Here is a 14,147-nt window from a genome sequence, read left to right as displayed (position 1 = left end):
ACACGCAAGTCAAAATTACTATTCATATCATAAGATAGTATATTTTATTTAATTATTTTTAATCGTTTTTCTTAGACGCCGTAGTGGCGCTGTCAGCGCAAGACGCTATCTGCAAACGCAAAGCCCTATTCTAAAGCTCTTCACTCCTGCGTGCCCCAACGCTAACACCCGCAAAGCTCTTTGGGGCCCCAAAATATTGGGGCCCCTATTCTAAAGCTCTCTAGTATGTCACTTGGTGTTTTGTATTTCGCGGGCATCATTAGTAAGATGAAATACACTAATACTTAACAGATAGAAAGAGAGAAACTGTTTACTCGGTCCTTTTGCAAACCGCTCTGCAACTTTCTAATTGGAATTTTTTTTTCCTATAGCTTCGTTACTTCACAAGTTGGTTAATTAATCTAGACTAAAAATCTATATAATCAAGCAAAATACAGAAATAGCGTGACACACTACATACAAAAGTGAGCAACATGCATTTGGTCGCGTCGTCTTAGAGTGCATCGGCATATTTTTAAACTCTGGATAAAGTTAGCTGAGACACCCTGTATACAGTGCCTTTTGCTTAGATACGTGGATTTATTGGAGACTTATACGTATATTTAAATATCTTGTTGCGAGGTTTTGTGGATACATGCAGTGAACTTTGTTTCCAGTGCCACTATTTTGCCCTTTATCAAGCTTTATCTTCGAATTTGTATATTCCATTGTATCTTCGCATTTCTAATGTATATTTTGCAGAAATTCTGCTTTTTATAAGTTATCTCTGTTGCGACTATAATTTCGGTGCAATTACAATACACGACCGGTGACAGCTGCTCCTGCGCAATACATTGGAACGAAGGACAGCGTCATTCAGATTTTTCCCTGGCCGTTGCACATGTACTACATAAATATAAACAAGGTTCTTGAATGACAAAGTTCCATTAAAATATTTGCCCTCAACTCGTTCATTTAACGGCCTTTACATTTATCATATCAGCGGCATGCACTGCTTTGCTGGTTTCGAACTGACATAGTTCTAAAGTTCGTGTGATATTTTCTTTACTTATTAAATAGATAAAAAAACGTGTAAGCGTTCATATCAGTTAATGGCACAATTTTCTGGGACATACGAATATATTCTTTTATGAAAAAATACATATTTTACTTGTCTTGATACATATTTTTTTACACTGGCGTCTACACAAACATCAGCGCGAGCCGCTATAAAGACACTGCTGAGTTACCTCAAATATACCCGACTTGGCGACAAATTGTTATTGTGCGACAATGGGCACCATGTGACGCTGTACGCCTCAGTGGGACATTGATACTGTGTATGACTCTGCGGGGTCTTCACATGCTGTGCGCGAACACACAAACAGTTTTATATCGTGCATTCCCTCATTCTTTTTCTCTTATCTTTATTACCACTTTTCCCCTTCCCCAGTACAGGGTAGCCACCGAGAGTTATCCTTTGGTTAACTGCCCTGTCTTTCACTTGCTTTTAAAGCGAATAGCATTATTTGGCTCTTTCGGCCGTTTTTGTGATTGGACGGTGGTCGGTGGTCGAAGGTCGGTTGATGGTCGATAGTCCTACTCGGCAAGGAAAACATTCGCTCTGTCGCTCTCTCTCATTCGCTCGCTTGTCTGCTCGTTCGGTCGTTCGTTCAAGTTATTCTCTTACATTGACAATCGTTGCCGACGGTTCCTGCGCAATTTTTATCTCCCTCTCTCTCCACACTTTGTGCACGAAAAAAAAAAAAGAAAAACAGAAGAGTTTCAGGATGTCTTCTGAGAGTCCTCTCAGACATCTAATCTGGCTTCGAAGCACTACCTCTTGAATCACCATAATCTTCTCTTCCGATTTCATTTTTTTGCTGTTCGATATTATTCCAAAGCGGCTTCCTCATAACTGCCACTGTGACGTTATATTTAGCACCCCTTTCTTAGCCGCTGTCCACAACGCTATAGCGTAATAATTACTGGTTCATTTCCTAGTTCCTTCTCTCCACTGTGAGTTAGCAAATTTCTCTACCGTGTGTCAACTTTTCCACAATTCCTTTCTTTCTTTTTTTTTTTGAATATTGCAGCGCCATCTCCTGAGTAGCATGAGAAATGCGCCGCCGAGCCAGCCGCCCTTATTGCCTCCAGATGGCTGTAGGCGCAGGGACCTCCTGCGCGCATTTTTTATCCTGTTTCATTGATTACGCATGGCGGCCATGCGAAGCTGCAACCGGCTGCAACATCAGCTCCCCCCGGCCTATTTAGCAGCCGGCAGGCAGTCGGTGTAGACCCATTTCTTCTTTGCGGCTTTGGGACGCGAGTGACAACCGCTCCGAGAGGCTGAGCAGAGAAGCACAACCTTTTTGGACTGCCAGTGTCGTCTGCAAAACGTCGTCCACTGCGCGTCGTCTGCTCTCGTTCGCCGCTCGCCCTGAGTGTAGCCGACGTTAATAGTTCGTTTGTGTGATCCGAGGAACAAAAAAAAGAACAGACGCGTGCGGCATAAGGAAACATGGGCGTCACAGTCGATCCGGCATTTCAAGGAGTCGGGATGCAGCCCGGCCTGACAATTTGGAGGATCGAGGTAAGCACTGTATACGCCGCTATTCGTATTAGCTAGGGCGAAGTCTTGAGACAATATTTCGCTACTTGAAATTAAGAACGCAGAAGATTTACTAGTTCAGATTCAATCTTTACGCTGCATGGGAAAATTCAATATTATATACGCAGTTAAATGGATAAGGGAAAATCTTATCTGCGATGACTATATATATGCAGTGGTTTTGCATCAAGCTCGCTTGTGGCTGTCATTCATAATTTAGCATTTCTCCACTTGTTGCATCTTATGAATGTAAATCTATAGTTTTGAGCTTCTCTATGCATTTTTGAATTATTCAGATAGATATCATTTCCCTCATTTTATTGACTGTGTAAGCAAAACCTGCGGCTAGGACGAGTTGAAAGCGTTGTGGCTGAAAGCTGTGTGCGACTCACAAAGCGGAAAAACGCCGCGTCCTTGCTTTTATTTCGCCTTCTTTTACGACCGGGTCGCTCTGAACAGGGCACAGGTTTTGCGACAGTCCAGCCTTAAAAGTGCTCGTATTCAAAATCAAATGCACCCGTTGAAGCTTTTACGTGCTGTAAATCACACGCTGCCAGCTCGCTAAGGGCGTTCATTTGGTTCAGAAAGGAGCTTTCGCGACACATGAGCCCTGCGATGCATCTGCATGTGATGTCGACCTCTTTACACAATGTCGTTTCACAACAAAACCTTTCGCATACTACGACGTCCGTCGGAGGATAAAAGTTCTGCGCTCAGTTGATTGAGTGCATAGTTTAGAAAGCCTTTACACAGCTGTTTCGCAGCAGGCAAACTCAAGTGAGAGTAGGAACTTGCGGTATGTGCGTATAGGTGACACATCTTCCTTGGGTATCTGAGCAACGGCGATCGGGAAATAAGTATATAAGGCTTAAAAAAATGCATTGGAATACTATAAGGCACTGCCATTTCAGCCCTCTTCACACTCGCTGAGTGGTATTTACGTTGACATATGTATGGTGGGCAAAACAGAGTCTTAGTCCTTTCACCACTATACTTTGTCCCTACTGCTGCTATCAGGGCTGCGTACGTCACATTTCCCAAGCAGCCTCACGGGCAGCAAAAAATTACGTAGTTTTGGTTAATTCTCACATATACGGAAAAATAATAATATTATCATTACGTAAATTAATGCGCGACTACCGGAAGCGTTCTTTAACGTTCTATTCATGGTTCCATTTATATGTATTTACCCAATTTCGAAATAACCGGTAATAGGACTATTTGCTTAAGTATTGTCTGTCTCGTTCAATGATTACATATTTCACTTTTTCTCCCGTTTTCTCTTCGAAGCTCGCTCTCCAATTTCCACGTAGGCACCGATATTTGATTAAAAGCGCACGCGAATATATATCATGAACGAAAATCCAAGCAACTATCCAAAGTAAAATAATTTTGCCGGAAGCGTGCCGATAAAAAAAAATTGAATATGCTTAAAATTCGTTAATTCTCCCAGTAACGTATTCAATGAATGTTATAGGATGAGTCACAGCTATTGTTCTCCGAAGTACACATACGAAAAACAGAACTGCGCTCCTTTAAGGCAAAACGGCTGTTTCTCTGAAAATGAGGCTGGTTAATTATTCCTTCCTTCAATAATGACACACAGAGAGAAAAGTAAATAATAAACAAAGGAAACAGAAATGGCTCCACGCAGCTGTAACTATAATTTGACATCCGTTGAAGAAGAAAGAGTACTATCCGAGAGAAAAAAAAGAAATAAATGGCGCTGTTTTTGCAATTTTGTCAACGCGGCTAAAAGAACGAATGCAAACGGAAGGTCGATAAAGAAAAATATGCAAACTAGCCCTAATGTGGCTCGGTAGTTACAAGCACGTTATCGTAACTGCGAACAATCATTGCAGAATGCCCTCTGCAACATTTAGGAACCTCTGAACGTGCATATTATAGTTTCGGGCCAGCAGCGAGACACGCCAATCAGCTTGGGAGCGTGACGCTTCGTTGTTTTCATTTCTTTCCGTGGTCTTTGCGGTGGAGATACTGACGATCTGCTTTACTTTGCCTACGTAAGAAATGCGTTTGCCCCGACCTCCAAGCGGAGCGCTTTGATAGCGCCCTTTGCACGTTCCGCGGAAAGAGGTGAGATAGGAGAACGGTCTTGTGGGAGAATTCACCGTATGCTATCGTAAACGTCGGTGAGCGTTTGTATTTCTTTTCTTTTTTCAGCGGTACGGGCAATGCTGGCTTTGTGAGCTCACTTAAAGCAAATCGACGCTGATAGCAATTCCTCGAAAAATGATTCGCAATCTCAAGCGGAACACTATGTAAACGGCAACCATCTTATCCAATCGTACATTGTGCATCACACCTTATATACGTTAATGCTTTACCGTCATCCGCCCGGCTTATGTCAACGTTTTAGATGGGAACAAGAAGGAGATTCATGTGTGAAGCTGATGCAGGCACCTACAATATTTGCAGTCTATAAGACCTCTCTAGCTCTGACTGATCCCTAAATCTATTTAGTCTGCAAGGCTTAGTTATTATAAGTAACCGGTACTAGACTATTAATTAACTTTACTCTCCGCGGCGCGATAGTTGTCTTCGTGTAGAATATGTTCGCACTTTCGAGTAGCGGGCACCATCTTTTCGATGCTGCCTTTCAAAGTACTATACACGCGTAGGCGTGTGCGAATATTTGAAACGTTCAAATAGCGCATCGAATAGTGTCCCATTCGATTCGGTGTTTGGATCGAATAGTCACTATTCATAAATGCGTATATTTTTCGAATATATTTAGAATATTTTCACTACGTCCACTGCACCCAAATAAACATAAGATTGAAGCAAAAGTACGGTAAATTTTCAACCCCGCGGGCATAGTATATACCTAAAACATGAGAACCTGCGTATTGGAGCAGGCTACATAACTTAGGTAGCCATACTTTAGAGGCTATACAGCAATAATTCCCACTCTCTGAAGAGCCCTGTTTATGTGAAGAAACTACGTGTTCAGTGGCTATGGTGTTGGGTTGCTGAGCACGAGGTCGCGGGATCGAATCCCGGCCACGGCGGCCTCATTTCGATTGGGGCGAAACTCGAAAACACCCGTGTACTTAGATTTAGGTGCACGTTAAAGAACCCCTGGTGGTCAAAATTTCCGGAGCCCTCTACTACCGCGTGCTTCATAATGAGAAAGTGGTTTTGTCGCGTTAAACCCCATAATTTTTTTTAAACTACGTGTTTTCTCCTAATGTTCCATTCGTGCTTTTAATAAACAACGCTTCGTAATGTACTATGTAATGACAGAAACTTGCTAACTTTAAGAATACTGGGGTGTTAACTTCGCTCTATATTAAGTGTGATAACGGCTATTTAATATTCGAAAACTATTCATAAAGTATTCGATATTCGAGTCGATTCACTTCTGGCACTATTCGATTCGTATATTCTATTAGACCTGTCTCAAAAGTCAATATTCGCACAACCCTATACATGGATGTATTCGCAGACGGCCCTATAAGTATACAGTGGAGGGGTTAAAGGTTATAATGCTCCCCAGAATGTTTTCGATAACCAAGGCGTTTCGTGTGATATGTCTAGCTTCGGGGATACGCATGGGATTGCAGTAGGTATCTTTTTAAATATTTATTGCCTAAACAACTGTAGCCAGCGTAACTACTTGTCCGTACTGTTATTAACCCATGCGTAGTAGAAAGTTTCATTCGTATAGCAATGACCCTCCAGAATGGTCACCGTGGGGACTCCTCGTGGCTACCCTTGAAGAATTCTTCTGGAAATCCTTGGTACTTGGCGTCCGCATTCAAGATAGTTGCCGCTTAGGGGAAAAGACTGCCTAAAGATGTATTTCTAGTCCAATCCGCCTACTACGTTGCGTCATGTACGACATACATTTTTTTTCTCCGTTTATCACGGCCATGCATGCCTAGCTGCTACCTCGTTTAATCGCGAGTGCTAAGCAGGCACAGTTTCCGTCTCACTTTTATTTAGTTTTCCAATTTTGCGCCGAAATATTTAACCTGAAATTTTGACATTATAGCACTGCCATGTCCTCTAGCCACTCGACTCTTGCTGAAGTAACGAGCGCCAAACACGCATTCGACTTCATTCAGCCCGCGGTGCACGACACTCGAGCACGTCCGTTCCACGCTTATACTGGCTCTAGAAACTGCAGCTTGTACCGCGAGAGCTAAGGTTTGGCCTGCACACGTACAGTCCGCCACAGAAGCTTACGGGACATGAGTTGCACGAAAAATGTGAACTTCTCTGTTAAATGGACACTATAAATGGAAAAACGTTATTCGAGCTATTGTACCAGTAAATTACCTTGCCATAATGCGAAAATAAAAGGCCAGTCTTACCGTGAGAAGGCGCTTGTTAGGCCAAAAAAAAAAAAAAAAGGAAAAGAAAGGTGCAATCACGATATTAGGGCGGCGCGGCCACCTCGAATTGCCCACGCCAGCTCGTTTTGACGTCTGGTATATTCTACAGCGTCCGCTTGAGCCTAGACTATAGGCTGCATTCTAAAACAGCCGAAGGCTGAACTAAATTAGCAAGTTTCAAGAACGTTTACAGAGCCACGATGGCCCTATAATACGAAAAGATTATTTGAAATTTATGCCGTCGAATCGGGACGTAGCATAGCTGAAATTTCGCCGCTAGATTTAATTTTTAAATTTAGTTGTCTAATTTTGCGCCGAAATATTTAAACTGAAATTTTGACATTTACCTCCTCCTTCACTAGATCACCTATTATCGCAAAGTAGGCCGAAATGAAGGTTTTAAAGAATACATTACCTTTGTAAACCTATAGGGTTTCTTTTCAGTGTCCCTTTAATGTAATGCATGACGCTTCTAATTTAATGGTTCACAGTTTAAGTCGCAATAATTACTACGGACTGAAACTTTGAATTCGAAGCTATTCACCCAGGATTTGTGAATTTTGATCCTTTCTTTCTTTCTTTCTGTCTTTCTTTCTTTTAATTGTGATAGCATCTGTACGGACGCTGGACGTTTACTTGCGCCGTCGTCTTCGGCGTCGTCGTGCTGTACCGTTATCGAGGCCTGTGCAACGCCGCTGGTATGCTGATCATCACGGCAGCGTGTACGACGCCTTCAGCGCGGCGCTTAAGCTTTGCTACAAGCCTTCGGGCGGTATAGACAAATTTCTGTTTTCACAAATCCCGCGTGCAGTAAAGGCTTGCGGCCGCATGTATACGTTCTCCGGATGACATTACTGGTGTATATACGTAATCAAGAAGTGTGAGGTCCAAAAGAAATTGCGCGAAACGTGTGTATGGGGCTAAATTCAAATCCACAAGAATATGAACAAGAAAGGAAACGGTTCGTCTATTTCTTTTACTTCCCCATTTCAGTGTCCCTCTCTTTTTAGTGCACCGTTTCGCACGACTCTATTATGGCCCTAAGTCGATTTACGCCCTCAGGACGTGACACATATATCGTGTGAAAGCGTCAACCGGGACAATGTCGCACAGATGAATTGTGAAACGCAAGAAGCTCGCGTGTGCGTTTTTATCTGTGTCGCATGGGAACGCTTTCCTCCGTTTTTACAAATATATACCGGGCAGCTGTTACAGTTGCTTTTGTCCAAAATGCCCCGTCTTGCCGTTTTGTGTATCCGTGTTCTTTTTTCTTACTCATAATGGCACAGCATGCTGCCATTTGGTAGGAAAATATCGAGAAAAATTCTTGAATGAATTTACTGGAGGCGTATGCCTGGCCATGCAGGATATCGCCGACTGTGAAGATATGAGTTCGCCGCGTGGTTGGGCTGAGTATAGGAGACCGTCGCGCCTCTTATAGATCTTTCTTCACTTTTGTTTTGTTTTCGGCCTAACAGCTATATCAGCTTTCCAAACTCGATGTTATCAGAAATTTAAAAAAGAATAAGTAAAACAATATAACAATGAAGGCACCTGCACGAATGAAAACTGCCACCTGTGTTACAGGTTGTCTGTCCTACAGTTAGGTGTGCATTTTCTTTCGGTTCACGCATTCTCACAAAATTTATTGTAAGCTTTGCAATTCGTAATTCTATTGCGGTAGTGTCAGTGAGAACACTGTGGTGCAGCATTCAGGCTCTACCGCAGTGTTAATGTAACTATGTGGGCTTAATTCTGCAGTACTGCAAAAATAACTGCAGTACTGATGAACAAACAAACAAACGAACGAAGGAACGCACGCACGCACGCACGGACAACAGGACGGACGGACGGGCAACAGGACGGACAGACATCATACATGATGTCGCACCTGCATACTTATCATGCAATAGTCAATTAGTTTTGTACTTAGCGATGCTACAACGTTTTGCTTTTTATGCGAAACCGCATGGGAAACGTTATGACCGGCCAAATTTTGTACCGCAGTAACAGCGCAAACCGTCGAAAGTATAGCGAAACCCAGACATAATCCACTAACCTCAACTTAAACCGTTGTTTCTCACTTCTGCTTTTTCTCCAGTGAAAAACAACATTGAATAGGTTTACGCACAGGGATACGCCATCGCAATGTCCGTTCATGGTCCAGGTATTTACATATTCGAATTGTCTCCGCGTGACTTACTTCCTCGCACTGGGGCCGCAAGAACCGCATATCTCGTCAACTTACCTTTATTGCCCTTTTCAGTCGAGCTTTCCGTTATCATCTTATCACAAAGTAATTCTAGCAATTTTCCTGAGCTGTATACTATCAGGCGCAGCGCGATGTGTGCCGCCCCTGTTTTTCTTTTTTTCTTTCTTTTTGCTTACCTCCTCCAATTCATCACCTCTCAATTTTGTTGGCATTTTATTTTTGTCTTCTTCTTCTTTTTTCGTGTGCGGAAGGCGCTTCAATTGAATTCGCCATATGCAGAGAGAGAAAAAAAAAAACATAGGAAAGGGATAGCTCCGTTGGCTACTTGTACTGGGGAAGGGGGGAAGGGATGCGAAATATGAGAGAAAAAAAAGGAACAATAGAAAAAAAAACAAGCAATACAGAACCGTCTGTGTGGGTGCCGTCACACAGTCTGGAAAGGTGCCACGCAGTCTTACACAGCGTCAGTGTCCCACTAACACATTCGACGGCACACAGCGCACATAGTCGCAACTTGTCGCATAGTCCGGTATCACTTAAATAACGCAGCATGCAGCGCCTTTATAGGAGCTCGCGCTGATGTTCGTGTTGGCCAGTTTCCAAGCGTTTTACTTTCCATGAGAAAGCGCTTGTCCAGTAGGCCTAGCGTGGCTGAGAGCACTGCTCGTCGCGGATTAATTGAAACGAGAGCACTGGCAAAGAAGATGCGCGATCGTTTGACTGCACTCGCAGAAGTCGCATATAGTGGGCTATTGGCGATTCCGTTCATAAGGGAGTATACGCTATCCATGCACTATCCTTGAAAGTCAGCCGGTGGTCTGCCGTTACCGGCCAAATGAACTTCCCTCTCTCCCGAATTGGTGCTTCGGCTTTGCAACTAAGTTTCTGAATGCCCTGATTCGTGACATCTGTTTCATTAGTTATTGTAATTCTTTTATCACAATAAAGAGACACTTAAGGCACTGTTAGCGGCAGAGTATCGTACTTTCAAGGTGTCTTGCCACTGAACGGTAGCAACATTGTCCATCCTAGAAACAAAAATCGTATAATAGTTTGAACTTGGGCACTAAACGCGAAAAACTGTGGCAGGTGTATCAGGTTTAGGGCAGCATGAATAGCAGTACAAACTGTACAAAATAACAGAAGTACACGTTTCCAGATGAAAAGACGACGACGACGAACGTGCCAGTAAGCGTCGAAGACCGGCTCCCGCTTCTGAAAATGGTTTCGGTGATTTAATTTGAGCCCAGTGCGACTATTTTAGTGCCAACGGACTCTTTAAGTTTTGACGATCCCGTAGACACCCGACTCTTGAAGGTGGGTGGCCTTGTTGCGATATTATCGGCCTTTTCCGTCCAGACCACGCCGCTGCGTCGCTAACCCTAGCCGCGCTTGTGTTAGCGCGGCGAAGTGCTGCTGCGGCGCCAGCTTTTCTCGTCAGTGTCTGCAGTGATGGAATGTGAAGTGGAAGGGGAGCTTCTGACTCCCGAGGAATTTTCCAAGGATCCCGGATGGCAAACAGTTGCTGCCAGGCGCTCCGGAGCCAAATCGGCGCCCGTCGAGCGAGTTGGTGCCATTTCTACCGGCGCTAAGCCAAATGACAACGCGACCGCAAAGGGTCGCCGAGACCGCAGCAGCGCTAAAGCCAAAATTATTCGGGGTGGAAGGATGCCTCCGCTGCCCAAAGAAGACGCGAAGATCATCGTCAGGCCGAAGGGAGGTCTGAACATCAGCAAGGTGGGGCCGACAGTTGTGGCCGAGGCCATATGGAACGCAGTCGGTTTCGACCAGGCGAAGCGGGACTCGGACACGATGTGCCCAAATTTCCAACAAAATATCATGGTCATCAGCACCCCCAGCAGAGAGAATGCGACCCTCTACGTCAGGGTCGAGTGCATCGCTGTTGGCGGCCAGCAGCACGAGGTGAACGCGTACGAGGCAGCGCCCAACTCTACGTGCAAAGGCGTGATCCGCGGCATCGCACCAAGTGAAGGCCCGGAGGAGCTCGATCGCAAGATTGTCAACTCAAAGAACCCGCTGGCCTTGGGAGCCAAACGAATCAAGAGCACGGGCACCGTGGTTGTGGTCTTCGACGGCTACAAGGTGCCAAACTACGTGTCGTACGGCGGCACACTTGTCAGGTGTGCATTATATAGGAAGCAAGTGGAGGTGTGCTACGCCTGTGGCCGCCTCGGGCATCGAGCGGACGTCTGCCCCTCGCCGGACGAAACTATGTGCAGGGGATGCGGCATCGCCAACCCGGACGAACAACACAAGTGCGACCCCAAATGCAGGCTGTGCGGAGGCCGACACTTCACCGCTGCCAAGGAGTGCAAGCAGAGGTACCAGACGCCGTACCTCGTCAGACGCAGGCGCCGGGACCGATCCCGAGCCAACAGAAGCAAGTCTCCGGCCCTCGCCATGGGCGAGCGACAACTCCCGGCCGCCGCCGGTCACTCCGCGACTCGCGGGAGCTCTAGATCCAGGAGCCCCTCTCCACCTTCCGGACGCCGTTCCAGGTCCAGGGGCAGATCCCGGTCCAGGGGCAGATCTATGTCCAGGGGCAGATCCGGAAGCCGCTCCAGGAGCCGCTCTGTCTCATGGGCCCGGTATGGGTCCAGTGCCGGCCAGCAGAGGAAGAGAAAGTCGACGCTATCGTGGGCAGACATGGTTGCTGGCGGCGCCCATGCGAGATCCACCCGGGGCCCACGCGACCCGCTTCCAGAGCAATCCAGGGAGGCAGAGGTAGCGCGCCTTATGAAGGAAAACGCGGACTTAAAAGAAATGATCAGAAAGATGGCTAGCGAGATGATAGAGATTAAGAAATTAGTAATCAGTCAGAGTGTTACATCCAACGCGTCGGCGCCGACCGCCACAAAAGCACCAGTTCCGGCCTGCGACTCGGCTGGCGCCGCCAAGCGTAGGGCAGTTTCCAGTAAGGACGATTCAGATTCGCAAACTTATGAGATCAAAGGCATGCTGGCCACGCTCACTAAGAGCGCGCAGCAGTTACAACAAGGCTTAGCACAGGTGCAAGTCGCCCTAGGAGACCCGAGGAGAGGCCTAGGCGCGCTGGCCGATCGCATGGACGCCCTCGAGCGTCTGGTGATTCCGAATAATACGGCCGTAACTCCGATGCAGGTCGCTGTTCCGAACGCGTCGGGGACTCAAATCAGGGCTACGAGCACATCGGCACGTCAGAGTGGGGGGAACTTCTTGCGTGCACCTCTGCTTACAGCGGGTACCCCGGACAATTTATCTAATCATGGATAGTGCCAAAGAGGAGTTCAAAATTTGGCAGTGGAACTGCAGGGGGTACTCCAATAAGAGGGCTCCTTTGCAGCAATATTTAAGGTCGCTACGTAACAAACCACAAGTAATAGCATTACAGGAAACCCTCGTCTCTGCCGCATCCCTCTCTGGTTATCGTGCCGTCTCCGTGCAGGCCGAAGGTCGGGGAGTGTGCACGTTAGTTGACAGGAGGCTTACACACTTGTCTCACGACCTGAAGCTGGCGAGTTGCAAGGTCGAATACGTCATGGCGGAGGTTCTGCTCAATACGAGACAACGCAACCAGCGGAGAAACAGCGTGTTCATACTAAACATCTACAGCAATCCTAGGGACTCGCAACAGCAGTTCAAAACGATACTCAAGAAGTCCGTCGACCTGGCCGGCACCCATCCCTTGGTCGTCGTCGGAGATTTCAACGCACCGTACGGCGTGTGGGGCTACGTCTACGACACGAGCGAGGGTCGGGGTTTGTGGCAGAACGCCAACGAAATGGACCTCACGCTCATCACGGACAAGGCGTTCCCCACCCGAATCGGCAACTCGGTTAGCCGGGACACCACCCCCGATCTGGCGTTCGTGAAGAACGTCGAGGGAGCCGAGTGGAGCAACACCGCAATAAATTTTGGTAGCGACCATTATGTGCTCGAGACCCGCTTCGAAGTCACCCGAAGTAAATCCAGACAATTCACTGTCACGGACTGGGACCTTTTTCGCAAGCTCCGCGGCAACGACAGCGCACCCGTCCCAAAAGACCTGGAAGATTGGTGCGAGCGAATCAAGAGTGACGCCGAGTCATCCACTAAGAAGATCGTCAGCGACCTGGAGGTAGAAAAGATGGACAGTAGGCTGGCCCATCTGATCGAGGCCAAGCAGGCGCTGCTTTTGAGATGGAAGGGACAAAGGTTTAACCGAAGACTGAGGAAAAAGATCTCCGAACTTAACAAGGCCATCGAAGATCACTGTCGGACCCTCGGCAAGCAGCAATGGGACGAGGTCTGTGACTCGATCGACGGGCAGATGCGTAACGGCAGGTCCTGGGGCATGCTTAAACATCTTCTCGACGAGGGCAGCACCAGATCCAGTCAGAGACACACGCTCGCCAGAGCCTTTCACGAAGCTACCATATCCTGTTCCGGGGACGAGCTGGTTGCCAAGCTCATGGAGAAATACCTTCCCATAAAGCATAGCGACGAGGAAGACCGGTTTCCCGACTACCTCGGACCAGCCCGTCCGGAATTGGACGAAGACTTCACCGTGGGGGAAATTAGGCATGCCATTTTCGCGCTCAAGGGGAAGTGTGCGCCAGGTGCCGACAGAATCACCAACAAGATGCTGCGGAACCTTGACGACGGTTCGATCGCATACCTCACCGAGAAGATCAACGAGACGTGGAAAAACGGCAGCGTCCCAGAGCAATGGAAGAGCGCCAACGTCGTCCTGATCCCCAAACCCGGCAAGGCTCCGAACGTGGACAACTTCCGACCGATCTCTCTTACCTCCTGCGTTGGGAAAGTGGCGGAGCACGTCGTCCTCAACAGACTAAACAGATATCTCGAAGAGAACAACATCTATACTTACAACATGATTGGCTTTCGTGCCGGCCTCTCGTCGCAGGACGCCATGAAGATGATCAAACATCAAATCATCGATGGCAGTACCAGAGACACCAGGGCCCTGCTCGGACTCGACCTC

The 14,147-nt window shown here is 46.8% G+C and overlaps 1 protein-coding gene across 3 annotated transcripts in view; it reads left to right on the top strand.

Annotated features, from left to right (window-relative positions):
* Positions 1-1,852: 1,852 nt before the first annotated feature.
* Gel (Gelsolin) overlaps positions 1,853-14,147 on the top strand; it is a 116,358-nt gene continuing 104,063 nt past the window's right edge. Inside the window, exon 1 of one of the 3 annotated variants that reach the window (XR_011892765.1) lies at positions 1,853-2,572. Coding sequence is in view for 2 of the 3 variants with exons in the window: in XM_072286419.1 (XP_072142520.1) it covers positions 2,501-2,572 (72 nt within the window). In the remaining variant the exon portion in view is untranslated. The remainder of the gene's footprint in view (positions 2,573-14,147) is intronic. The other 2 variants (XM_072286419.1, XM_072286420.1) reach the window with 2 other exon arrangements.

Source organism: Dermacentor andersoni, chromosome 2 (assembly GCF_023375885.2).
Source record: "Dermacentor andersoni chromosome 2, qqDerAnde1_hic_scaffold, whole genome shotgun sequence".
Lineage (NCBI taxonomy): Eukaryota > Metazoa > Arthropoda > Arachnida > Ixodida > Ixodidae > Dermacentor > Dermacentor andersoni.
This window is presented reverse-complemented; position numbering and strand designations above follow the sequence as displayed.